This window comes from Syngnathus scovelli, chromosome 8, assembly GCF_024217435.2.
Source record: "Syngnathus scovelli strain Florida chromosome 8, RoL_Ssco_1.2, whole genome shotgun sequence".
NCBI lineage: Eukaryota > Metazoa > Chordata > Actinopteri > Syngnathiformes > Syngnathidae > Syngnathus > Syngnathus scovelli.
The window spans coordinates 16,288,309-16,313,753 of NC_090854.1; the positions used below are offsets into that span (position 1 = coordinate 16,288,309).

The following is a 25,445-nucleotide window of genomic DNA, read 5'->3' on the forward strand; positions in this document are numbered from 1 at the left end:
ATTCGGATCACAAAAATAAGCATTTCGACGCTCCTAAAAATAAAATCTTGGCAGCTACAAAGCATAATTGCCTATTTATCAATATTTTATAGGGCAGTCCTCTGTTCAAAGATGGCCGACTAATGCCGACGCTCATCAGTAACTCCGCCTACTTTTCCACGTGACATATGACATCACGTACCCACCCATCTCCACTCAATCCCAGCAGCAGCAGCCCGCGACCCCGCCCACTTTGCTGTGTGACTTGTGACGTCACCGACCGCCCTGCACTCCGGAGCCCAGCAGCAGCAGCACCCGCAGGAGCAGGAGTAGCAGCAGCAGCAGCACCACCAGGACACGAGCTGCCGTGCCTGAGTCACATCGCTCAAGAAGGATATCCCGAAAGCCGGAGTAACGGAAGAGAACTCCCACCCCCCCCATCCCGCCTCTACACTCACGCACACAGCCATGGCAGACAACGCCGGCTTGGAAAATCACCGCATCAAGAGCTTTAAGAACAAGGGGCGCGATGTCGAGGTGAGCCGGCGAGTCTGTGCGACGACCGTGGGTCATTTGGGTCGTTTTCGAGTGGCTCTCTTTGGGCCTCGCTCGGAGCAGGAGGAGGTACAGCAGCAGCAGCAGCAGCACCAGGAGTAGCACCCCGGCCCCTGCTACAGCTCCAAGTGAGCTAACCTTGGTTAGCATTTGAAGTCCGCTGTCAAAAGTCCTTGTTGATTTACAATTTGGACAGTTCCAGGCATTTCTACCGATTAGGATTATCGTTGCTAAAATCGTAGTATTGCTCTTGAGTGGATACGGCGACACGTTTGGGTGGAATTGATCAAATGTAGGTTTAACTATTAGAGCTAGCTGTCAGTGGCGGCTAATTGCTGGCTAGTCGGCTGGACACCGGTGGCTTGCTGGAAGGGCGGGCCTGGGCCGGTGGAATGATCCTTATGCTCGCCCTTTTATTGCATTCCGACCACTTTATTAACATACTTGCATCCATTTGTCGCGGGTGCTATTTGAACTGCAAACACTCAGTTGGTTTTAAAGCAAATGACAAGCGCCACTCCTGAGCTTGCCAGGTGAGCTAGCTAAAGCGAGCCTCGGGATTAAGCATTAATCACATGTGACGCTACGGTTACATTGACGCGTATGTTTCTCTGTATTCAACACTGTCAATGGTTATGGGGGCAGATCTTTTAAAGACGATTGTATCATTATCATTGAAAGTTTAAAGGATAAGATTTTAGATGGACCTTTTTTTTTTTGTTATTTTCCAAAGGCTGAGAAAAGAATCAGACAATATAGAGTCATGATGAACCTAAAATAATTATACAAAAGGATTCAATTTTACAAATAATGGTAAAAAAAGAGCCAGAGAGTTCGCAGATGGTTGTCAGGTGATGTGATTTAAACAAACACTTCACATGTTGTTGAGAAACTCAGGAATGAATAAATATAATATAGTTTGGTATGTATTCTTAGAATTAATCAGCCGACTAATCGGTAATCATTTTTTCTTCTTTCAAATATCAGGATTGGTCTAAAAGAAATTCCATATCGTTCGGGCCCCGATAAATTAGCATAATGTTTTAAAAGTAATTTGTAATGTGAACAATTGCTATTTTGAAATTTTGATTTTAGCTAGGGCGCATGTTCTACGCTATCAGTAATTGTGTACAGTGGTGAGGTGAATAATGCAAAAAACTGTGAAAGACTTAAAACAGCAGTTCCATGCTTTAAGTAGTTATAACAAATGTGTTTTTATATGATGACATTGATAAAGGCATGCAGTTATTCTATGAGGCAGCCAGTCAGCGACAGATACATACTGTGCATACAGCTAGCTACTGTGTTCAAAACAGCAAGCCTTTTCCAAGATAAAACTTGATTTCACAATAGGATTCATCAAAAGTACAATCTTTGTAAAGAAATGGCACCATTCCCGCTGCTTCCTGATCTATTAGTAATCCTGAGATAATCCTCGTGCAGCACAATGCGTACAAAACCCGCCTTCAACCAATCCACTCAGCCCCAAACGTCCGGTCAGTGCTTGTTTTGAATCTGTTTGGGAGTCGGTGCAACAAGCACATGGCTGCTTTGGAAGATGGACCTTGCCAATGCATTCTTGATGCTATTTCAGGCATCCTGGATGTCTAGCTTCTCTAGAGCAGCATGTTTGCTTTACTCTTATGTTTTGGGGGTCTTTGCACAACAGTTCCGTGGAATCTGTTTGTAGAATTGCGACAACAGGCCAGATCGACACAGCCCTGATTTAAATAGATGATTCAGGATTACTAATATTGTCTTTAATTTATTTTAGGATTATCTGACCCTACATTTACATACACAATCTATGAGGTGATGGTAACACTCGGGTTTAATGTTTGGTTGGCCCTCGTTGCATTGAAAATTGTCTTGCACGCCTTGTTACGCTGCTAGTTTTACAAACATGCAGAAGAAGTTGAATCTGGGACTGCAAGAGCATTGAGTGCTGAGCTTCTTAAGATTCTAGCTTCCACTCAGGAATAAAGAACACAGAAGAATGAGCGTGTATAACATGTACAACCGATGTGCTGCTTTTCATTTCAACGCTCGCATCGAATGTTGTGCTCATGCGCTTGTATTAAACCACTGGAGGAGACTTGCTGGGTCATTTGTCAACTTCTGAAATGATCAGAAGAATCGCTGCAATAGTTTGGATTTTATGAACTAGCGTGTTTGTCAGTAAGATTTACTAAGCGAGGTTGGAATGTAGTTAGGCATGACTGCAACTTGCCGCCGGTAGCCTTTTTATGTCATCATTTAGCTCGCTCGATTCGCAGGTAGCGAGATTGAAATGTTTTCTCTACCAACTGGCGTCACACCAACAGTTGCCGTAGAAATAAAACACTGGTTTCGCTTTACCTGTGCCTCCCACATTTCACGCAAAGGATCATGGGACGTATGAATATGGTGTGCTTTATTTTCTCCTTAGTGCAAATGATATAAACGACTGCTGGTTTCTGATTGGTTTGTCATCCACCCGCATGCTAACGTTAGCTTACCTGTTGCTGCACCTTAGCTATGGCTGCTGCAGTCTCATCATGCTCCATAGTCTCCATGTTGCTGTAGAAGTTGGTTTTCTTGCTGCCCAAACTCTCCTATGGTCTAAAAATGTGACCGCATGCAGTTAAGTAGATTAAGCACACTCACTCTCCTCCATTGTTGTTTTTGTCAGTGTTTTGTTGTGACTGATGAGTTCAGTGTGGTTTGATTTTAATCAGTTTTAAAGTGGGAACAAAATCGATCAAAGAGAACTTCGAGTTGTGGCACTAATTGTTTTTCGTTGTCCACTTATCCCCATCATTTCATTTAGTCTCATTATGTGGTTGTTGGCTAGCAGTGGTTTGCGGGGCGACAACTTTGTAGCCTCCAGAGTTTCGACTGTGGACGTTATGCAAGAGGCTATTTGGGAAAGCAACATGAACCCTTTGAAAGAGTCACAAGATCTCAAACGGCAAACGTCAACAGATGCTCAAATACAGCAATTACTCCAACTCGTCTTTCCTCACTTCTGTGCTATAATGAGCGCTGACTCCAAGTTTTTTTTTTGTTTGTTCACTGATCATTATAAACATGGACTCACAAGAATCCTAAAACGATGCCGTTTATCCACATTCACTTTTGTTCTCATAAATTAAATTATATTCCTTTTTGTATGGCTGAAGGTACAATAAACCAGACGCTGAACTTGTAAGCCACTTTGTGTTCAATTATAAAAGTCTACATTTCACAATTAACCTTGTGAGCTAATTGATCATCACCCCCCCCCCCCCCCCCCCCCCCTTCTTACAGACTATGCGAAGGCATCGGAATGAGGTGACAGTGGAGTTGAGAAAGGTAAGACACACACACACACATGATCAAATAAGGTAAATGAGTATCTTTACATAAACATCTCCAAGGTGCTTTTTAAAGCCCGTATGCCACTGAGCTGCGAGTGTTTGCATACATAGCAAATATTGGTATTTTGTCAGGTTTTTTTTTTTTTTCTTGACGACTATTAAAACTGTTTGCAAACATCTTTGCTACCCTTTGAACAAACTCTCGACGAAGAATCAACATTGAGGCTGCGCGTGAACCCTCGGTAACCTTTGCTGCTCAGTGAGATACACGCTTAATAGTAATTCGTACGGCAACACCCATGTGTCGAGCTCATCAGTAAGATGTTAATGCGCCTATCACTTTAAGAAAGTCATGCAGCCTCCGTAACGCTCATCTCTACCTGTCACCGAGACGCCGAACTTTATAAGGAAGTGCATCTGTCAACGGATTGCAGCTCTGCCAAAAGAATCGCACATCTTGCGAAGCATCTTTCTTCCCTTCCATCCACTTTAATAGGGAGTCCCTAAGAAGAAGTAACTCGGGGCCATTTTGATTCTCAAAGTGGCAAAGAAGTTGTTTTCATTTTTGTTTCATTCTGTCCCTCGCGCTGTCTGCTAGATCTATCAAGATTCAAATCCATTTCAAAGTAAGTCTTAGTTTGAATGAGACATTTTTGGAAGATTAAATGTCACTTTTATTCCTCTGAGCGTGCGAATCACAAATACATCTGGAACAAAGACAGATAGTTTACAACTTCCTTATGATGTCTTTATTAATAACAAAATATATTTAAATACATTTTATTAGGCTGTTTATTTTTTTTAAACATCAAGCTGGCATGCATCGGATCAGCCATTTTAGAATTTTATTATGAACCATCCTAATTTTGTACCAAACCGAAAGGTTTGCAAAGAAAACGTTTAGATGTAATATATTTAATTACATGTTTTCGTGCAGAATTGTGCGGGCGCTCCGTTTAATTGCAGTCAAAATAAATGGCAGCCGGTGTTTGCGTCAGTAAGCACTTGTACGATTAGCGGGCGTGTGGGGCTCACGGGTAAAAAGCAGCAACGTTAGCACGTCATGGCCGAGCAGTGCTGAGTTGCTCTGGCGTCTAGCACATTCCACAGAGCCGGATCGGGTCAGGACCAAAACAGTGCAGTAGGCTGATTAGTCATCGCTGACGCACAGCGGCGTGATGCACAAGAATGTAGGCCAAGGGAATCTCTTCGAGAGAGAGAGAGAGAGAGAGAGAGAGAGAGAGAGAGAGAGAGAGAGAGAGAGAGAGAGAGAGAGAGAGAGAGAGAGAGAGCATATTCACAGTCTATGTGTCTTGACTCCCTGTCAGTAACGATGCAGGCTCATATTTTTGGAAGTTCTAACTGAAGTCACTTGAACCCCCTCCGAAACAAAAAGAATACTTTCATGAGGATGGCCTGCATTCACTGGGCTTTAAAGAATTCATGAATCCATTAACGCCTTCCGCCCCCCCACTCCATCCTTTCATGACTTCTGTCTCGTTCCCAGAACAAACGAGACGAGCACCTACTGAAGAAGAGAAACGTCCCACAGGAGGAGAGTCTGGAGGACTCTGACGTGGACTCGGACTTCAAAGGGGTAAATAGTGGCCGATCATCCTGAAGCAATTGAGGCAAATGGACTGCACTGATTGATTCCGTGTCTACCAGTTTGCTATCCAAAGATGAATATTAAGGACTGTGACATATTTCTACGCCATACAAAAAAGGAAATAGTGGTTTACAACATACACATTGTTTTCATCACCCCATTTAAAAAAAAAAAAAAAAAAAAAAAATGAATATGATGTGCCCACTCACAAATCAAGACATTTTTTTCGTCCGATTCACATATATATTTCAAGCCGAAGCAGACGACTAAAAGTTGAAAGCCAGCAGTCCAAATTAAAATTTTAAAGGGTTGAATAACTTCAAAAAAAAAAGAAACTCTCCCTAAAAACAAATGGCAATATTTGTTTAGCTTTGCCATTTTATGCTAGCTCTGGCAAGTTTGACCTGGTTTCCTTCACAACATCTGTTACGACCCTTCCTCGTGATGGGAAGGGTCTAACGTGGTGGACCATGGGAATCATTTGACCTTGATGTTTTTGAATATAGCCTTAACCCACATTTTTGAGCGTCAACATCCCCGCGCTTGTATCTCATTTTGTCCTCCTTTTTTTTTTGCAGCAAAATATTACGCTTGGTGCCATCTTACTGGTAAGAGCTGCCCTAACGTAGTGGCAAATATACACGTAGCTGTTTGTCAGTGATGCCCGACTTCCTTTCTCTCGCTTTCAGAACGCCACCAGTGATAACGCGGTTATCCAGCTCAGCGCCGTGCAGGCGGCCAGGTGACAAATTCCCCCCACACACAGAAGTGCCAATGCATGTTGTGATCCCAGTTCATTTTTTTTAACATCAGCGTGTTTCTCATCCGTCAGAAAATTGCTCTCCAGCGACAGAAACCCCCCGATTGACGACTTGATAAAGTCCGGTATCCTGCCTGCTTTAGTCAATTGCCTGGAACGAGACGACAAGTGAGTTCGAAACACTGAAGTCACTGTGAGCTATTTGTGTGCGTCTGCGTGAGTGTTGAGGAAATGCAGCAGCCAGTTGGCAGGACCGAGCCAAATATAACAGCATTCTTGCCTTTCGGAGGTCCAGAATTCCCAGGACCCCCGTGTTCGCCGTGGATTGAAGGAATTTGGAGGAGGAGTGACTAGTGACATGTTAACATGAAGTACCCGTCGGTGTTACTTTCCACAGACCAGTGATTCTCAAATACATAAAAATTGCAGTTTTATAGACAAATGATCGTCTTTATTGGCGAGTTGGAGGGGGCAAGAAATATTTTCTTCTCCCTTGGGGGGGCATAGCAGAAAATAATTGAGAAGCACTGCTTTAGACAATGCTTGTTTGCATATCACATCCTGTTTCTCAAATAAGTGTTTCTGTTGCTGTCCCACAGCCCCTCTCTTCAGTTCGAGGCAGCTTGGGCCCTGACCAACATTGCCTCTGGGACGTCAGCGCAGACTCAAGCCGTGGTTGAATCCAGTAAGTTGACCTGACCACCAGTCAGTGTTCCCCAGCTATTTGATTTCGGTTAATGTTTTGTCATGAAGTGCTCAAGGATGATGCTTGTGTGTCTTCAGATGCAGTGCCGCTGTTCCTGCGACTGCTCCGCTCGCCTCATCAGAACGTATGCGAACAAGCTGTTTGGGCTTTGGGAAACATTATAGGTCAGTAGACTGTCTGTGCACTTATTTATTAGCGTATAAAAGGCGCCCCTTAGTTTTTTGCGAAGATTAAAGGCTTTTAAGTGCGCCTTATAGTGCAGAAAATACGGTACTGAAATAATTGCCGCTTCATGTGGAAAAATGGCGTATACTTTTCATTGGAAAATGGAAACTTATTTCTCGTGCCTTAATACCTTGTCTGGGCCGAAAATATTTGAAATACTCTCTTGAAATAGACATTGAGTGAAGTTGTACCTTTTGCCGGTCCAGGTGATGGGCCACAGTGCAGGGATTACGTCATCTCCCTGGGCGTGGTCAAACCACTGCTCTCCTTCATTGACCCCTCCATCCCCATCACCTTCCTGCGCAACGTCACGTGGGTCATCGTCAACCTCTGCCGCAATAAGGACCCGCCCCCGCCCATGGAAACAGTGCAAGAGGTAAAATGCTTGAATGAGTCACATCGAGATTCTCTGTCTTTTTGAAGCATTGTCGCCTGGCACTTGACAGCTACTTCATCTTTGTTGTTTTCTTCTCCTGACTCGGCCTTGTTTTGACTTCATATTTCGATGCAACAACCCCCCCTCCCTCGTTCAGCCCTCATCTAAACTGCTTTCTCTCAATCCCACACAGATTTTGCCTGCCCTCTGTGTGCTAATCCATCACACAGATATAAATGTAAGTATGAAACAAAAGGTAGTTCCATTCCAAAATCCTGATTGTATCACGTTTCCTGACTTACAATTGTTTGGTGATATGAGCTGTCATTTATTTATTTATTTGTTGATTTGTTTTTTTTCATCTAGTTTTTCTTTGTCTGACCTGTGAGTTCAAACTTGATATGAACATAATGGCACTCCGTTTTTGGTGCACTGAATTTCCAAAAGGCAAAATCGAGCAACCTACTGAATTTTCAAACGGTCACACCTGAACTCGTATGAATTTCCAAATGCCCATAGTGAAAACAAACTGTGCAGCTACATTAACAATGATTACATTTTATTTTTATTTCCAATTAATTATTAGGCATTTATTTGCAATATCCTTTATCATCTACATATAACAACTAATATTAGCGCTGCCCTAATGAGCTAAGGGAGGTGAGTTCAAGGCAGGGTACGTCCAGCTGCGATATGATTGGCTGTTGCATCCAGGCAGGACTGCATGTGTTTAGAAGTCAGGTTTAATCCATAAAGCTGGTAGAAGCAATACGTATATTCCATCTGTCTGTCTTTTACTGCCTCCGTGTGGCCAATGTTTTTTTTTCTATTTACATCATACATTTGTTTGCGATCGTCCAGTCCGTCGAGTTCAGCAGACTTCTGGGTGTGCTCCCGGCATCATGTGCTGTTGACATTTTGTCCATTTAGATCCTCGTTGACACAGTGTGGGCGTTGTCCTACCTAACGGACGGTGGCAATGAGCAGATCCAGATGGTCATTGACTCTGGTGTCGTTCCACTTCTTGTGCCTCTCCTCAGTCACCAAGAAGTGAAAGTGCAGGTGAGACACCATGAATGAATCAATCTGTTTGATAATTTGATATCTAAATATTCCCTTTGCCATGTCTTAACATGTAGACTGCAGCTCTGCGAGCAGTCGGGAATATCGTAACCGGCACTGACGAGCAGACGCAAGTCGTTCTCAACTGCGAGGTCCTCAGATACTTCCCCAACTTGCTCACACACCCTAAAGAAAAGATCAATAAGGTAACACAAGCACGGACACAACAGATATGAGCTTTTTATTTGAAAGAAAGTTTTGACTTGACTTCCACTTCAAGTGTTGGAATCCTTGTGGAATCAAATACAATACAATACAGCTCTTTAAAGAAACCGTCCGTCCATGTTTTTTTTTTTTTTTTTTTTTAACTATCCACAGTTAGCTATATAGGCACGTATATGATTATAATATTACTGTTGTTCTAATTTCTTATAAAATATGGCTTGTTTTGGTGGCTATTTTTCTAACCCGGAAGTAAGGCTCCCAGTTCACTAAAACTCGTAGGTACCCTTGAGGTGCGTTCAATTACCACAAACAAAGTAAGACATCTCAAAATTATTTAAAAAAATATATATATATCATTCAAAGCACCAAAAAGGGAATGATTTCAGTGGGTATGTGGCAATGTTTTATAATAGCCACTGAATCAAGGCCATACTCAATAATGGACTTGGGATACCAACGCTGACACCGATTTTATAAATAACTCAAAATAGCAGTCACATGCTCCATGGTAGGTAGTTCTTGTGTATAATGTTTAAAGGATTGTTTGAACTTAGAATTGCTCTTTTTTCTGTTTGTGATTTGTAGGAAGCAGTGTGGTTCTTGTCCAACATTACAGCTGGGAACCAGCAACAGGTCCAAGCTGTGATCGATGCAGGACTCATCCCCATGATCATTCACCAACTTGCCAAGGTCTCCTTTTTTTTTTAATTCCATATTCCTTCAGGGTTATTGCTATATTGTACCACGACAACCTGTGTGATAGGAATAACCTTGCCACGTACGTCTTAGTGACAGCCTGACTCTCCACAGGGGGACTTTGGCACTCAAAAGGAGGCTGCGTGGGCCATCAGCAACCTCACGATCAGTGGAAGGAAAGACCAGGTGAGTTGTTATGGGAGAGGTATGCACGCACGGTGTTAGTCATTTGAATTATGAATTTTAATTTGGTCTATAACCAAGCTTGTAACTGTATTTTTTAATAAATTATTGTTCAAGGAGCACGTTATAGGTGATGTTGACTGTGAAGATTATGGCTGCTGTGTTTTGTGTAGGTGGAGTACCTGGTGGAGAAGAATGTCATCCCTCCCTTCTGTAACCTGATGTTGGTGAAGGACCCCCAGGTTGTGCAGGTTGTTCTGGACGGCCTCAAGAACATCCTCATCATGGCGGGCGACGAAGCCAGCACCATCGCCGAGATCATCGAAGAGTGTGGTGGTGCGTGGTGTGCCGGGGAATTTTGTTTTGTGTTACTTTGCTTTTTTTCAGCCCTTTCTCTCTCCATTTCTCAGGTTTGGAGAAGATCGAAAGCTTGCAGCAACATGCAAACGAGGACATCTACAAACTAGCCTTCGAGATTATTGATCAGTACTTTTCAGGAGATGACGTAAGTTCACGCAAAGTCTCCGGAATCCACAGATATAAGACCCAAGTTCACCGTGGCTCTCCCCTACCCCTTTTTAGATCGATGAAGATTCCAGCTTGATCCCGGAAAGCACTCAAGGAGGAACCTTCAACTTTGACCCTCCTTCCAACATGCAAGCAAAGGAGTTTAATTTCTGAAAAGAGAAGAAACAAAACAAAAGCCAGGATGTTTGCTTCAACCAGCTGCACGGGTACTCTATAATCTCCACCCCCCTCCCCATGATGACATGCATCCATTTCGCCTCAAATCTGGCACCCTGTTATGGAACGATTGACTTCAACGTGGATACTCACAGTCACTGATGGATTTATGGCCCCCACCACCACTTCTGCACTGTGGGGGTTGTATTTAGCATTTTTTGTAATGGGTCACTCCTTGCCACCATCTGCCAGCCTGCATCCCAAGAAGGATTTTTTTTTGCTTCGACATATCACACAACGGGAAGGCCAAAACAGCGTCAGTGGCAACGTTTGATCGCCAAAATGTTCACGAGCACATTTAAGTTGGTAGTCTCCCTCACTGACACACAAAGACACATATACACATTTGGACAATTAGTGTGCACACTTCTTTTGGAAGCCGTCATATCACAAATGGGAGAGAAATACTGCTGTTTTGTTTTGATGCCCTCCCTTTGCCTCACACAAACACACACTTGGTGTACAAACACACCCACTATTCGGGTCATAAAGTTGAACCCCCAGGCATCTGGCCCGCCCCTCCAAGTAATGATTAGCCATAATTAACTACGGATATATCCCCTCACCCTCGCTCCCCCACTCCACTGAGGGTGAAAGGGCTCCAATGATGGCAGACAGACTTGACCGGACTGACTTCATGATGTCACTTTTTTTTTTTTTTTTTTTTTATGTGACTTTAATTGAATTATTCAGCGGTGTGCCCTTTTCCACAAAAGTGAAGTAACTGCCATCATTTTTATTTTTTCATGTTTAATTAAAACTGAACTAGCTGCTAAGAAGGACCTGGCAGAGTAAGAAAAGAGGTAACTGGGAAGTGCAGAAACTTTGTGACCACTGTAGCGTCTCCTCCCGCGGACTGGTCTGCACTGGACGTCCTATTTGCTCATGATTCCCCTGTAATGTGAAAATCTAAGTTGGTGGTGGTGGGGGCCACTGGGGAGGTGGGGATTATATCATAATTTGCTAAATCTGGGCTGAATTGAATATTTGATATATATGAATTGAATTTTTTTTCGTTTTTTTTTTTTTTGTAAGTTTCAGTTCATGATGTGGTTACTTCTGGTTGGATCTTCCAGTTGCGTTTTGTTTGGAGCTTCACCCTATTTTAATCTTATGAGTATAGGGCGGACTGTTAGGACCACTGGAGGAAAGGAAAATTTGGAGGAAAAAGTCACCCGAATTACAAGAAATGGGAGAAAAAAGTTGGTATGTCACGAGAAAAGAAAAAAAAAACGTGTCAAGTTTCACATTAAGTTAAAATGTTATGCGGAAAAAGTTGTACAAATTTTGTAGTGGTGCATTTTGTGGTACTTTTTACTAGTAAAATTGTCTTTATTCTCATAGCTTTTAGCATTACGTTTTTCTTGTTTGAGGACAATTGTTTTGCCAACAAAATATTTTTAGGTTTAAATTTATGAGCAGAAAAGTCAAAATGACAAATAATAATTGTGAAATGTGGACTTCTTAATACGATAACTACTCTACTAAATTCTTAAACTATGAGGTGATGCTGTTAAATTAAAAGAAATTAGGATGAAGATGAAATTCAGCCAAAATTGAGTTAGTTATTGTGATAAAAGTCCTATTTTTTCATAATACAACTTTTTCATATCAAAATTCTGTCATATTCTCTTAATACAAAAATTACAACATTTTTGTTATTGTCTTCCTGGTATGATAACATTGTAGCTTCTAAAAGAATGTAAAATTATCCAAAATGTATTCTGAAGAGAATGTAATGCTGCGTTAATAGAGTAAAAATGCTACATGGGAAAAAAAAGCCAATTTATTTTCGCTATGTTGAACTTTTTCAAAAAGCTGTTTTTCATAGCGTTGCGAGTTTTTCCGTATAACATTCCATTTGGAGAATAAAGTTGCAATATTAGAAAACAAAAATAAAGAGTTACTAGAAGTGGTCTGAATGTAGGATTGGGGAAAATTAGTGAAGTGACACAACCAAAAAAAATAAATATATATGTTGCAATATTATGAGGGGAGGGGGAGTCACAAGAAATGTTCGCTTATGTTAAAAGAAAATCCTGAGAAATTCATAGTATTACAACAATATATGAATGTTGTGCAAAAATTGTATATACACGTATATATGCAATGTTTTTCCCCACGCTTTTTCAAAGAAAAGTGACATTTGTCCATATCAAATCGCTTTATTCTCATAACATTTTCATCATAGTCATAATATTTTGACATTGTTTATATTTTTGAAGACTCTCACAACCGAGACTTTTTTTTTTTTTTTTAAAGATAGTATTATTTAGTTTATTTTCAGTGTGGCCTCGACGGGCTTTTTTGTTCACTGACAAAAATGAAAAGGAAACTTCGGGGAGAGGAAGGTGCACCTTCACAGTACTTTTCAACACTCTTGGCTTGTATAAAAAAAATGTGATGTGTATCTCTCTTTGCCGTTCTATTTACACACACATACGTATTTTTTTTTTTTTTTTTTGTAGCCTGTAAAAAGCTGCTGCAGCTGACACTCTTTGGAAGGACGACAACAATGATGACCTCGCTGTCTAAAATGGCTGTCGAGCCTTTTCCCCCCTCTTTTTTTTGAAGCAATATTTCTGTTTTTATTTTTGACTTGCATATGTATTGTGATGACATGCTGGTTATTAATAATCAGAACACTTTTATTCCCCCCCCCCCCACCTCCTTAGTGGTTTCGGGCTGATGATGTGCTGTTTCCCGAGACTTTAAATGCTCCCCTGGTCTGTTGGTAACTACTGAGAGGGCGTATTCACAATTATTGGGGGGGGGGGGGGCTAGTTTATAACGGAACAAAAATTCTAGAGTGAGGGTGTACAGTCGTCATGCATTAGCAGACTAGACCGAGCCACTTTAAAGATTTACAATTATGTTTGTCTTGTACCCGCATTGGATACAAGCTTATGTTTGTTGCAAGATTTTTACTTGCTCTTGAAAGAAAAAAAATAACGTGTTTTAAATGAATACTAGAAGTAAAGCAACAGACAGCATTTTGGCCTCTGATTGTTTGTATCTTTTTATAAATTTTAGATTGAACTTTCTTCTCTCTTTAAGGTGGCTCATTGATGCTTTCAACTCCTGTGCATATTAAAGACAAATATGAGTTGGAAAAAAAAAAAGTCACGGTGCCTTTTGTTTTTGTCATTTTGTTGATTTTAAAACTCATAGTCGGTGAAGGTGTGGGAAAGTTCAAGCAAAATGGCTGCTCTCCGTTAATCCTTTACAAACTTGAACTGAAAATGGGTGAATTAATTTAGTGTTGCAAGTTTAAAAATATGCCTTTTCTTTATTTTCTGTAGGTGCAGCGCTCCACACTTTGAAAATCTTTGTAATGGAGTAACACGTCAGATGTTATACCTGTACACACTTTGGTTGCCATGGAGATGCAAACACAGTTTTACATGTTTGCCCCCTCCCACCGCCACAAGCCATCTTCGCCACGTAACCTCATTCAGGGGGATTTTTCATAGCATTTCTTCTCATGGCACCCTCAGGACATGACCTGTCTTTCTGATCCGAAGCAAAATAAAAACCTGCTGTTCAAGCCGATGGGTCATTCAGCGCTCGCAAGTGTGGTGATTTGCATGTGAAGGAAAAATTAATCAATTGAAGTAAAGGTTAAATACAGTGGATGGTGAAGGGGAAAAGGCATGTTAAGTAGAAATACGAGAATGGAATTGCGTGTTGTGGCTGAGAGGTCAAATTAAAAATTGTGGAATGATAAATTATGGGAAATTACATATAATGACTGGGAATTAGCTGAACATGGAGTTGGAATGCTTAGAATCTGTCAAAGGATGTAGAAATTCCATACGAAAAATGAGATGACACTTTTTGTGTTTTGGGAATTTAGGCATAAGCTAAAAAATGTAGTTAAAACAGTTTGAATCAGTCAAAAATGGTAGATATTTGGCAAGATTTTTTTTTTTTTTCATTTGTATGGGTATTTTAACAGGGGGAAATGTAGAATTTTGTTTTATTTTTGGTATAAACTATGATATGCGTTGCTTAATCTAGTTCAGGAAAAAATAGTTGCTGACCGCAAGCATGTGAAAGCGGAATCCATAAGTAGAAGTGGGTACTAATTCTTAATTGTTATTTCATAAAATTCCTGGAGTCAATAAGGGGTCAAAGTGTTTTGTCCTCCTTGGCGGTAAAAAAAAAAAAGAACCTATTAATTAATTAATCTCCTCCACTACATCTACTGTTGCAGATTATGATGGCATGAAGAAAAAAATTGATGGACTCATGATGATTGCTAAACACTTATAATAAAAAACTTTTTGTGGGTTACAATTGCCAGGAGTAGACCCCCCACCCCACCCCCCAATCTCTAAGTTTCAATCGAAACAGGCCAGCTCTGTGCTCGATTACTTTACCTGCAATTGTGACCGTGACGTCAGCAAACAATAGCCAAGTCAGCACCAGCACAGTTGAGCTCGGCGGCTGCGGTCTAACTGATGGTTGGTAGCTTCCGGAGGGGGGCGTTGTAAACATTAGCGACCGACGGCCACAGTGGACCCTCGGGTACCATGGTGAAGGCGACAGTTAAACCCGCTTCCCGAGAGCCCTCGCGCAAATTTTCAACAGGTGAGTTTTTCTCGCCAAAAACAAGGTTATGTGATTTCGTGGACTGCAAATCAGCTAGCTAGCTAGCTAGCTTAGCCATCACGTTGGAAACGGATAAATCCAGCAACTCCTGGCTGGTCGGCGTCCCCTTTTTTGTGTTCTCTTGCGGTGTCAGCCGGTTTGATGAATAGTGCGTTCGTAACAATGCCCACCTAATTGTCGGCCACGTTTATGTACAAGATGTGTGTATCAGAGACGTGGGAATCATTGTTTTTCTAATCCCAAACGCAAACAACTTGTCTTTAGCTGCATTTGCTAACTGCGTCCCTTTTTCGAGTCTGCGAATTGTCTTATTCTGCACTCAAATTATTCAATTGTATTATTCCGCATGCATTTTGTCCAACTAATCTACATCTGACAAATTTAGCTTTATATTTAATTCATGTTCCTCATTGAAATACAATAAAATGCCATTAATTTGTTCCAGACCTCCCAAAGCACTGCCATTTTCAGTAAAGAAAAAGTTTATTTCTAAATCTAACAATAAAAGAATAATGAGGTGACTCAGTTTGTTTAGTCTTGTCCACATTTTATCTGCATGTCTGTGGTCCAATCACGATAGCTGATGGTCGGCGTGTTTGTTTTCTCACTCATCTGCGCATGGTTGTTTATTGTAAAAATATTGACACGTCTTTCTGTCTGCAGTGTCTCCACTTTCCACCTGCCGGACCTCCCTCCTTTGGCTTCTGTTTGATGGTTGCACTCCACCCCACAAACTGACCTCGGAGTAACCGACACACAAAATGGTGGACGTCGCAAAGTGGCCCCTCTTCAGTCTGATGGCACCCCAGGAACTGGCCGGCGTGTGGAAAGCATTTGTTTTTGGAGCATCTGCCAATGAGGCCATCTTCATAACCAGCGACGATGAGGTGACACACTAATAGTTAGCATCGCTAGTCGCTGTTTTAGAACCCTTCAAGCAAATGGATATTTGAGCACTAAAGGTGGAGCAACACTGATAATATAACAATGCTAATAGGCATATATTTATTCTCTACAGTATCTTACTGAGTCGAAGTATTAGTTGTCATTATCAGCACGTCAGTCTTTTACTGCCTTGTGCACAACAAATTAAATTGCCGTGTTATATTGTGATGCACACACTGTTCAATTCTTAATATTTCATTTAATTATTGTATTAATAAAATTTTACAAGGCTTTTTCACGTTTGCTTTTAAAAAAAAACACAACCCAAAAAAATCATGTGGTTTCTTTCAGCTGGAATGGAGTAAGTGGGTTTTCCATTCATTTCAAAGGTAAAAGTTGTTTTAATTAATATACAAGTATTTTTACTTACAAGCATGGTCAGCAACTTAAACACGTATATCAATATTGTTTACACTCCAATAGGCAAGGCAAGTTTATTTGTATAGCACATTTCAACAACAAGGTAATTCAAAGTGCTTTACACCAAACATAAATGGCATCAAAGAAAAAGAAAGCTTTAAAAGCACAGTTAAAAAAAACATTAAAAACGATTGACGAGACGCCCCCACAAACAGTCCGGAGATGCGTCATAACACAAGTTTGGCAGCAGTAGGCAATGAATCCAGCTCTCTGGCTGTTTTCTCACGTAACCTGGATTATTTGCTCTGCCCGTTTCAGGTCTATGTGTTTGGGCTCAACTGCAGCAACTGCCTGGGCACTGGAGACAGCCAGAGCACCATTGTCCCCAAGAAGCTGGACTTCCTGAGCGGCAGGAAGGTGATCAGCATGAGCTACGGCAGCGGTCCGCACGTGCTACTGGCCACCGAGGGTATTGTCCTCCTGCGATTTGTCGCAATATTGCAACTGGTATGATGTTTTTTTGCTGAATCTTTTGGAATTTCAGATGGCGAGTTGTTCGCCTGGGGACACAATGGTTACAGCCAGCTGGGGAACGGGACCACTAACCAAGGGCTAGCGCCAGTGCTGGTGACAACCAACCTGCTCAACAAGAAAGTCACCGAGGTGGCCTGCGGCTCGCACCACTCCATGGCGCTCACTGAATTTGGAGAGGTAGGTGCTTCACTTCTAGCTGCGTAGAATAAAGTACAACCAAACTCACTTTCTTGCCTCCGTGACGTTTATTTATTTATTTATTTTATTTTATTTTATTACCGTAAATCATGGCATGCATGCGCCCTATGATGCGTTGCGCCCTATGTGTGTGTGTTAAATACAGTAATGGCACACATAACTGAGACTGCGCCTCTTAGTACGGTGCGCCCTTTGGTCATGAAAATTCAGTAAATCTTAATAACGGTCTCCGTAACCCATCAAAAATACCGTAGTTTTGATCGACAGTGAGCATTAATGATTTTGTGAAGGCAGATTTTTTTTTTTTTTTATATATTCAATTGCGCCTCATCATGTGACTTTTTCCCACGTGTCAGGTGTACGCATGGGGCTACAATAACTGCGGCCAGGTGGGTTCGGGTTCTACAGCCACTCAGCCTCACCCGCGTCGTGTTTCCAGCTGCCTTCAAAACAGGACGGTGGTCGGCATCGTCTGTGGACAGACCTCGTCCATGGCGGTGGTAGACAACGGCGAGGCAAGGACAAAACATTGTTCTTCGCTCTCTGGTGGAACGTTGCTCAGATTTGACTTGTTTTTCTCTTTGGACAGGTGTTCAGTTGGGGCTACAATGGGAACGGGCAGCTGGGAGTGGGGAATAACGGCAACCAGCTGACTCCTTGTCGAGTCACCGGTTTGCAGGGTCTGTGTGTGCAACAGGTGAGTAATTACACTTATTGTTCTTAGCCCAAATAAACAAGCTCACCCGCACTCAAAAACTCACAATTTCCTGAGGCCAGTTTCACTTCAGTAGTCATGTCAATTGTAAGTAGACCCACAAAAAGCGCCTCCAGAGAAGCTGACCGTAGTCCATTTCCAGGCGGCATTAAGAGATTTTGTCTGATTGATACCAAAATTGTAAAAAGTGTGAATTTTGGTCATTGTGGAGGAGTATTTCCAGTTCAAATTGTTGAAACAACTACAGTTTGCATCCCTGACGTCAATGGCAAATTAATATGTTGCGGTGTGGAAGTGTGTATATCTAATTGTTTGCACTCTAGGTGGTGTGTGGGTATGCACATTCATTGGCGCTGACGGATGAAGGCATCCTCTACGCGTGGGGCGCCAACACATACGGGCAACTGGGCACGGGCAACAGGAGCAACCACCTTAGCCCTGTGCAGATTATGAGCGAGAAAGGAAGGTCCGACACGACTCTTGCTTTGCTTGCAGCAATGCTTTGTGACACTTTGTACATGCTTGTTGTGTGATTTCCAGATAATCTATCGTGACCCCTGAAAAATTGGTGTCATTAAAGCTTACAATTTTTAATAATCCTCTTATCCAACAGAAGCCACATTGTGTATCGAATTGGCAGTTCTCAGAAAATATCAAATTAGTTTTGTTCAAGTTGAATGATTTGATCACAATTTTATTCATTCAATATTAATTGCTTGCAGTAAGACACAGAAAACAAATAGTTCTTTGTTAGCATGCTGGAGCAGATTAACAACATTTCCATTTATTTCAACACGGAAAAATGATTTTATTGTTTTGAGTTTCAAATGTGGTCAAGGAACAAATTAAGATCATGTTTCAAGACACTAGTGTACTTTTTTTAAAAAGAGTGCTTAAGACAAAATGTTCCAAGAATGAATGCAAAAATATATATTTATATCGATTGCGGTGTCATGTTTCGTTTGCTCTCCAGGATCGTGGAGGTGGCGGCCTGTCACTCGACGCACACGTCAGCCGCCAAAACGCAGAGCGGCCAGGTGTACATGTGGGGCCAATGCAGGGGGCAGTCCATTCTATTGCCCCACCTCACGCACTTTGCCTGCACTGACGACGTCTTTGCATGCTTTGCCACACCCTCGGTGATGTGGAGGCTTCTGTCCATGGGTAAGATGTGGATGGAACGGATAAAAGGAAATGTTGCCCTACCCAGACCCACGAGGTCCCTGCGCTTTTCCAATTATAAACTGGAAAAATGGTCTAATTGTAAATTGTTTCCTTCCCTCAATATTGCATTTTAATACAATATTAATTTTAATAATTAAAAATTTAACAAAGTATTAATAAAAAATGTATTAGGTATTAATAAATCAGTCTTATAGGTTAGGCTTTCACAAAAATAAAATTTCACATCAATCTTTTTAAGCGTTCCAAGGCAATGAAATCAGACCAGTTATGGTAGTGTCTGTTAAGTACATTATGAAACAAGTCAATTCTAAGAACTGGAATAGGATTAACAAGGGGTTCCATTCTCCTTTCAGAGTTTGATGACTTTCTGACGGTGGCTCAGTCACTCAAGAAGGAGTTTGACAACCCAGAAACGTCCGATCTCAAGTTCTGCGTGGATGGCAAATACATTTATGTCCACAAAGCAGTTCTCAAGATCAGGTCAGACTCACTTCATGGTATACATTAAATATTAGAAGAAACGAAAAAAAAGCAAAATTAAGAGCAGACAAAAATGGACTATGTGGCCTGTCAAAGCAAATCGTGCAGACAAATAGCAACTACAAAACTGCTGTCTGAAATAAAAGAACTGTGAGATTATTTATATATTTTGGTAAGATAATGCATTCTTTATGGTCTACGGAAACCGTAAATGACAGACTCGTAGCTCAACCAAAGCAAAAATAAGTGCAAAACCTTTCTGTGCTGTGCTTGGTCAGTCTCAGTTTCCAGGGTGTCTTAGCCAAATTGTAGATTTTTTTTTTTTTTTAACTCAAATCACACGAGGTCCGACAGTAAGGTTGCATTTGACTTGAAAATTAACCATCGTGTGATCCCCATATGTGGTCTGGTTTAGGTGTGAACACTTCCGCACCATGTTCCAGTCGCACTGGAATGAAGACATGAAGGAAGTGATTGAAATCGACCAGTTTTCCTTCCCAGTGTATCGCTCCTTCTTAGAATTCCTCTACACCGATAATGTGGAGCTGCCGCCAGAGGACGCCATCGGTCAGACCCTAAATCGCGGATGGGAAACTGTCTTCGTCTGGCTCTGTGTCCTTTCTGAACTGAATTTTTCCCTGCGCAGGACTTCTGGACTTGGCCACGTCCTACTGCGAGAATCGTCTGAAGCGTCTGTGCCAGCACATCATCAAGAGTGGCATCACGGTGGAGAACGCCTTCACGCTGCTGTCGGCCGCCGTGCAATACGACGCCGAGGTCCGCCTTTGCCCACCCGCAAGAAAAAAACAAGTTCATCATGGCATTGTAAGTAATCCTTCAATTGTTGTTAAGCAGGATCTGGAGGAGTTCTGCTTCAAGTTTTGCGTCAACCATCTGACTCGAGTGACGCAGACGGATGCCTTCTGTCAAATCGACGGTAATTTACTCAAGGATTTCATACGTCGCGCCAGCCGTTGCGGCGCTTTCAAGAACTGACCTAGAAATGATGCGTTCAGGGACATTTAGTCCATTTTTTTTTTCTACTTGAAAGACTTGTGGTATTCAACTGACCAAGGAACTTTAAGCACTTTTTCTACTTTTTTTTCCCCTTTCCATTGACCATTTGCACTTGTGGACGGATCCAAATGTTTTTATCAGTAGCACTTACTCGGAAAGCATATATCCTATAGTGCCCTGCAAATAAATGCTCAAAACATTTGATTTTTTTGAGCGTATCAAAAGCCTGAGTTCATTGACTTGACAATCTTACTTCTTTAACTAGGATTCTCTACTAATCATGAATTCCCAGCTGAATAACTGCAGTGGATTCCCATCACGGGTAAAGTTAATACAAACAATATTTATTGCAAAATAATTCTTTATTTCAAACAACCTTAAATGATGGTATTTTTCAGAACTTAACGCAGAGAAGCTAATTCTGTGGCTAACCGTATAAGAATGGAGAAACGCATTTTTTCACAAACCAGTCTGTTTTTCTGAAGAGTCTAAAAACGTTTGCAGGATTAGTTTTCAAGCGAGACCAAACGCTTTCTAGGCGGCTGTCGGTGATGTAGTTCAGTGGCGATCATCTGCTCAGCAAAGACATGACTTCCTGCATCGCTGCCACTGACTTTTGCACTGCCACTTGTTTCTGCTCCAACTCTATTAAAACCACAAAAGTGACATTTAGATGAATGACATACATTATGTAAAAAAGGCATAAACACTACATTAAAAGCCTTCCTTCAAAAAACTATTTTTACCTGCTAATCTGTAAAGTTGTGCTGAAAATCAAGTGATATTATAGAAAAATTCATTTTACCTGATCTGAATCAATCGCATCACAAACGAAGAGCATTTTCATTCCATTTTTGTCATTTTGAACGAATAGAAAACAAGACTTCATGTAAACCATGATAGATGACTTCAGATTGTTTCCTTGGTCCACTACGTTTGGCAAAAAAATGGTGTTACATTTAAGCGCTTCAATGTATGTAGTCATACCTTTTTGCTGTTTTCTCAGCAGCTCTGTCATTTTGCCAGAAGACAACATAACTTGCAACGCCACGTTGAAATCTGCAGACAGCATCACATCTCATAATCTGCCATGCCACAGTTGCACCCTCCCATCGTGATGTGTCACTCACTCACCTTCCTGACTGGCCTGACAGTTCTGGATCCTCAGGAAGACATCCTTCATGTCTGTTAAGAAATCACTGAAGATGGCTTCTGTACATCCTGCCATGTTGCAATGTCCCCAGAAGATAGCAGGGTCCAAGCCAAGCTCTGTCACACATTTTTTTGCAAAAAAATTACATCAACACTAAAAAATCATCCGAACTTTTTATTGTAACATTAAGACCTTATCTTGGGAGGGGTGAACATTTTACAAGTACACATCAACTTGTTAGTGGTTTTAAGATTAGGGCTGAGTGACCTAAAACTGACAACCCCCGATCTACATCATGGCATCTTTACCTTGGGCATTCTCAGTTTTCACCTCTACCGCTTTAGCAGATGCCATCTGAGTGAGGGTCTCAGGCTGGAGTACACGTGGAGGTTCTGAAACCTGAGGGAACAGCTGCGTTAGAACATGTCGGAGTTACATTGATGTCATCTTTAAATGAGGTTGCTACGAAAATGATGCTACTTACTCGGCACGGCTTTAAGTTGAAACTTTCATCTAAATCGGATTCGTCTATGGGGCGTACAATTGGAGAGGGCTCTTCATCTGTGGGGGGGGGGGAAAAAAAGGGCATCAGGAGGCAAAAGAGGGCAACAACCTTGGCAGAAAACCCCGATTCTCTACAACCGAGTACGGTTGCAAACTCACGGCAATGAATTCCGCGATACCTTTCGTAATTCGCTTGGCCTTTTGCGATGTGTTTGGCTGCTTACTCAGAGCGTCCTCAATTGCTTTCTGGCTGCGAGTAGCAAAAGCAGCAGCCGGCTTTCCCAACTCCTCTGTAGGGTGGAATCGTGCTGTGTGACTTCTCATATTCGTTGTGCCAAAGTATTTTATTTTCGCGCGACAAATCTTGCATACAACGTAGCTTTTGTCCAATTCATTTCCTCCGTCAACATTGTAGAATCCAAAATAATTCCACACGTCTGCTTTAAATTTTTTAGGAGCAGGTCGGATCTCAGGCTCAGCCATGTTTGTTGTTTTTCTGGAGGAGTGTACTGAAGTGTTGGCTCGTAAATTCATATGACTTCAACCAGTAGGTGTCGGTAATGCCCATGGAAGCTGGTGCCACCTCGCCGTAAAACAAAACGAAGAAGAAAATGACGTCACTTCCCGTTCACGAACGAGTCACGAATTGCATTTCCCGCTCGCCAACGAACGAATCTGTGAGTGAACGAATGTGTGAGTGATTTGCATTTCCAGTTCATCGCAAAAAGTGATCCTGGAGGGAACGAATCCTGACTTTCCCGTTCGTGAACGAGTCAACGGGTCAACTGCCTTCCTTCCCGTGCATCAACGGATCAGTCAGTGAACGTGTGCGTCTCCCTCCTGGCGTGAACTATGCAAGTCAGAATGTCGATTTACGATTGAAAGAAAGAAGCACTCAGTGAAACAGCACTTCTTTGATGCACGTTTTCTCCAAGCTAACGGCTAACTTGATTGCATGAAGGGATGCGCCGTGATGCAAAAACGGGGAGATTATGCTTCTCTTTGGCTAATCTTGATTTTATAAATTAAAAGATCGTGAGCAGCAGGGAGGCCCCATTTCAACCCCTTACACTGAGTGCCAAGCAGGGAAGAAATGAGTACCGTTGTTAGAGTCACCGGTATGACTCGGCCGGGGGTTGAACCCCCGACCTCCCAATCTCAGGGCGGGCACTCTCCTCTTAGGCCACTGAGCTGGTAATTACTGACACTCTAACTCAAGGCCACATAGCTGCAATTTTACATTGGATTGTTGGTTTGAAATGTACTTTTAATATTATTGTTTTTAATAAACATTTATGTTAAAACTTGTCTGGTGTTTTATTCCTTGTTTTTATATTCGCCAATTAAAACATAAATAAGGCCACGTAGCTGCAATTTTACATTGGATTGCTGGTTTGAAATGTACTTTTATTATTATTGTTTTTGGTAAACATTTATGTTAAAACTTGTCTGGTGTTTTATTCCTTGTTTTTATATTCGTCAATTAAAACATAAATATCAGACATTTGGTTAACTGCTTTATATGACAATGTGTATGTATATACTGCAATTTCACATTAGATTGCTGGTTTGAAATGTACTTTTATTATTATTTTAATAAACATTAGAAACCTGTTAAAACTTGTCTGGTGTTTTATTCCTTGTTTTTATTTTTTTGTGCATGAAAACAAAAATTTGACATTTGGTTAAATGCTTTATATGACAATATGTATATGTGTCTTACATTGTGTAAAATGTTTTGGTGTCCCCCAATATAAAGAGCAAGTAGTCAAATACACATTCTTGCATAAAGTTATTAGGTACACCCGACAATGGTAATGTAGCTTTTGCACGACGTCATTTTCTTCTGGCAACCAGCTTCAATGGGCATTGCTGACACCTACTGGTTGAAGTCATCAACTTTCTAGAACAGCGAACTGCGCATGCGCCGCGGCGTTTTCGGACCAACTCGCTATTTTTTTGAGTCAGAAATAACAATAACGGTTGGAACAAATCACTGCTGCTTTGGTGTCTGCCGGAGCGACTCGCCATATGCTGACCGGGATCATATGAGGGGAATTTTCTTCATATCTTTCCCAAAGCCGTGGAAGAACCGAGAGAAATGCTTTCGCTGGGTAAAAGCTTGTAAACGCTCATATATTTATCATAATTGTATTATTTATTCATATAAAGGCCGTTCTATTCCATGGGATGTGCACGAAGCTTCCGTAGTCTAGTGGTTAATGCTCTGGGATCTCACTCAGGCGACACGAGTTCGAATCTCAGTGTGGCCTGTAAACTTTTATCAAAGTAAATTTGCAACACATTGCTCGTGTGATACCCCATATAACCATACAGCTCCTTTAAGCTTCGGGTTAGGCTTAGTGCTAGGGTTAGAGCTAGGTTTAGGCTTAGGGTGAGAGCCAGGTTTTGAACTAGGGTTAGAACTGGAGCTAGGGTTAGAGCTAGGGTTAGAGCTGGAGCTAGGGTTAGAGTTAGGGTTAGAGCTGGAGCTAGGGTTAGAGCCAGGTTTAGACCTGGAGCTAGGGTTAGAGCTAAGGTTAGAGGTTAGTGATAGAGCTAGGGTTAGAGCTAGTGTTAGAGCTAGGGTTAGAGCTAGGGTTAGAGGTACGGTTAGGGTCAGAGCTGGGGTTAGAGCTAGGGTAAGTGTTAGGGTTAGAGCTAGGGTTAGGATTCAGAGCTAGGGTTAGCGTTAGGGATAGAGCTGGAGCTAGGGTTACAGCTAGGTTTAGACCAGGAGCTAGGGTTAGAGCTAAGGTTAGAGGTTAGTGTTAGAGCTAGGGTTAGAGCTAGGGTTAGGATTCAGAGCTAGAGTTAGAGCTAGGGTTAGCGTTAGGGATAGAGCCAGGGTTACAGGTTAGAGCTAGGTTTAGAGGTAAGGGTTAGAGGTAGGGTTAGAGCTAGGGTTAGAGCTAGGGTTAACGTTAGGGATAGAGCCAGGGTTACAGGCAAGGGTTAGAGCTAGGTTTAGAGGTAAGGGTTAGAGCTAGGGTTAGGATTCAGAGCTAGGATTAGAGCTAGGGTTAGCATTTGGGATAGAGCCAGGGTTACAGGTTAGAGCTAGCATTAAGGTAAGGGTTAGCGCTAAGGTTAGAACTAGGGTTAGAGGTAGGGTTAGAGCTAGGGTTACAGCTAGTGTTAGGGCTAGGGCCAGAGTTAGGGTTAGTGAATAGGGTTAGTCGGTAGGGTTAGGGCTAGGGTTAGAGCTAGGGTTAGAGCTAGGGTTAGAATTAGGGTTAGGGTCAGAGCTAGGATTAGAGCTAGGGTTAGAGCTAGGGCCAG

At 41.8% G+C, this 25,445-nt stretch overlaps 3 protein-coding genes across 6 annotated transcripts; 2 read left to right on the plus strand and 1 right to left on the minus strand.

Annotated features, from left to right (window-relative positions):
• The first annotated feature begins 250 nt into the window (after nt 1–250).
• kpna3 (karyopherin alpha 3 (importin alpha 4)) lies at nt 251–14,010 on the plus strand. The gene is made up of 17 exons (XM_049727975.1): nt 251–516; nt 3,823–3,867; nt 5,380–5,469; nt 6,060–6,089; nt 6,171–6,223; nt 6,314–6,409; nt 6,841–6,926; nt 7,025–7,111; nt 7,379–7,548; nt 7,742–7,786; nt 8,479–8,610; nt 8,688–8,816; nt 9,421–9,525; nt 9,646–9,717; nt 9,888–10,050; nt 10,125–10,219; nt 10,297–14,010. The coding sequence occupies exons 1-17, from the start codon at nt 448–450 to the stop codon at nt 10,393–10,395; spliced, it is 1,566 nt and encodes a 521-aa protein (XP_049583932.1). The 5' UTR covers nt 251–447; the 3' UTR covers nt 10,396–14,010.
• Nucleotides 14,011–14,882: 872 nt separating this feature from the next.
• Nucleotides 14,883–20,730, plus strand: LOC125973850 (RCC1 and BTB domain-containing protein 1). 3 transcript variants are annotated; one of them, XM_049728398.1, is made up of 12 exons: nt 14,883–15,051; nt 15,736–15,959; nt 16,696–16,846; nt 16,922–17,088; nt 17,466–17,624; nt 17,699–17,806; nt 18,148–18,290; nt 18,798–18,988; nt 19,363–19,489; nt 19,905–20,056; nt 20,136–20,266; nt 20,345–20,730. In XM_049728398.1, the coding sequence occupies exons 2-12, from the start codon at nt 15,834–15,836 to the stop codon at nt 20,483–20,485; spliced, it is 1,596 nt and encodes a 531-aa protein (XP_049584355.1). In that variant the 5' UTR covers nt 14,883–15,051; nt 15,736–15,833; the 3' UTR covers nt 20,486–20,730. The 3 variants fall into 3 exon arrangements, 2 of the variants coding, with proteins under 2 accessions (XP_049584355.1, XP_068507731.1); XM_068651630.1 differs by lacking the exons at nt 14,883–15,051; nt 15,736–15,959 and adding an exon at nt 16,328–16,346; XR_007483305.1 differs by lacking the exons at nt 19,363–19,489; nt 20,345–20,730.
• Nucleotides 20,731–20,849: 119 nt separating this feature from the next.
• phf11 (PHD finger protein 11) lies at nt 20,850–23,098 on the minus strand. 2 transcript variants are annotated; one of them, XM_049728403.2, is made up of 6 exons: nt 22,388–23,098; nt 22,144–22,220; nt 21,968–22,058; nt 21,641–21,775; nt 21,494–21,565; nt 20,850–21,151 (listed from the first exon to the last, which is right to left on the minus strand). In XM_049728403.2, the coding sequence occupies exons 1-6, from the start codon at nt 22,695–22,697 to the stop codon at nt 21,075–21,077; spliced, it is 762 nt and encodes a 253-aa protein (XP_049584360.1). In that variant the 5' UTR covers nt 22,698–23,098; the 3' UTR covers nt 20,850–21,074. The 2 variants fall into 2 exon arrangements, with proteins under 2 accessions (XP_049584360.1, XP_049584359.1); XM_049728402.2 differs by having other exon boundaries at nt 22,343–23,095.
• Nucleotides 23,099–25,445: the final 2,347 nt, after the last annotated feature.

What these genes read in the sequence shown, in the direction of transcription:
- kpna3 (XM_049727975.1), top strand. Translation starts at nt 448, where the DNA reads ATGGCAGACAACGCCGGCTTGGAAAATCACCGCATCAAGAGCTTTAAG. An exon ending in TGACAGTGGAGTTGAGAAAG is followed by an intron (nt 3,868 to 5,379) that starts GTAAGACACACA and finishes TCTCGTTCCCAG; the next exon opens with AACAAACGAGACGAGCACCT. An exon ending in ACCAAGAAGTGAAAGTGCAG is followed by an intron (nt 8,611 to 8,687) that starts GTGAGACACCAT and finishes CTTAACATGTAG; the next exon opens with ACTGCAGCTCTGCGAGCAGT.
- LOC125973850 (XM_049728398.1), top strand. Translation starts at nt 15,834, where the DNA reads ATGGTGGACGTCGCAAAGTGGCCCCTCTTCAGTCTGATGGCACCCCAG. An exon ending in CGCTCACTGAATTTGGAGAG is followed by an intron (nt 17,089 to 17,465) that starts GTAGGTGCTTCA and finishes CCCACGTGTCAG; the next exon opens with GTGTACGCATGGGGCTACAA. An exon ending in GTGGAGGCTTCTGTCCATGG is followed by an intron (nt 18,989 to 19,362) that starts GTAAGATGTGGA and finishes TTCTCCTTTCAG; the next exon opens with AGTTTGATGACTTTCTGACG.
- phf11 (XM_049728402.2), bottom strand. Translation starts at nt 22,697, where the DNA reads ATGAATTTACGAGCCAACACTTCAGTACACTCCTCCAGAAAAACAACA. An exon ending in TCAACTTAAAGCCGTGCCGA is followed by an intron (nt 22,059 to 22,143) that starts GTAAGTAGCATC and finishes CTGTTCCCTCAG; the next exon opens with GTTTCAGAACCTCCACGTGT. An exon ending in CTGTCAGGCCAGTCAGGAAG is followed by an intron (nt 21,566 to 21,640) that starts GTGAGTGAGTGA and finishes TGCTGTCTGCAG; the next exon opens with ATTTCAACGTGGCGTTGCAA.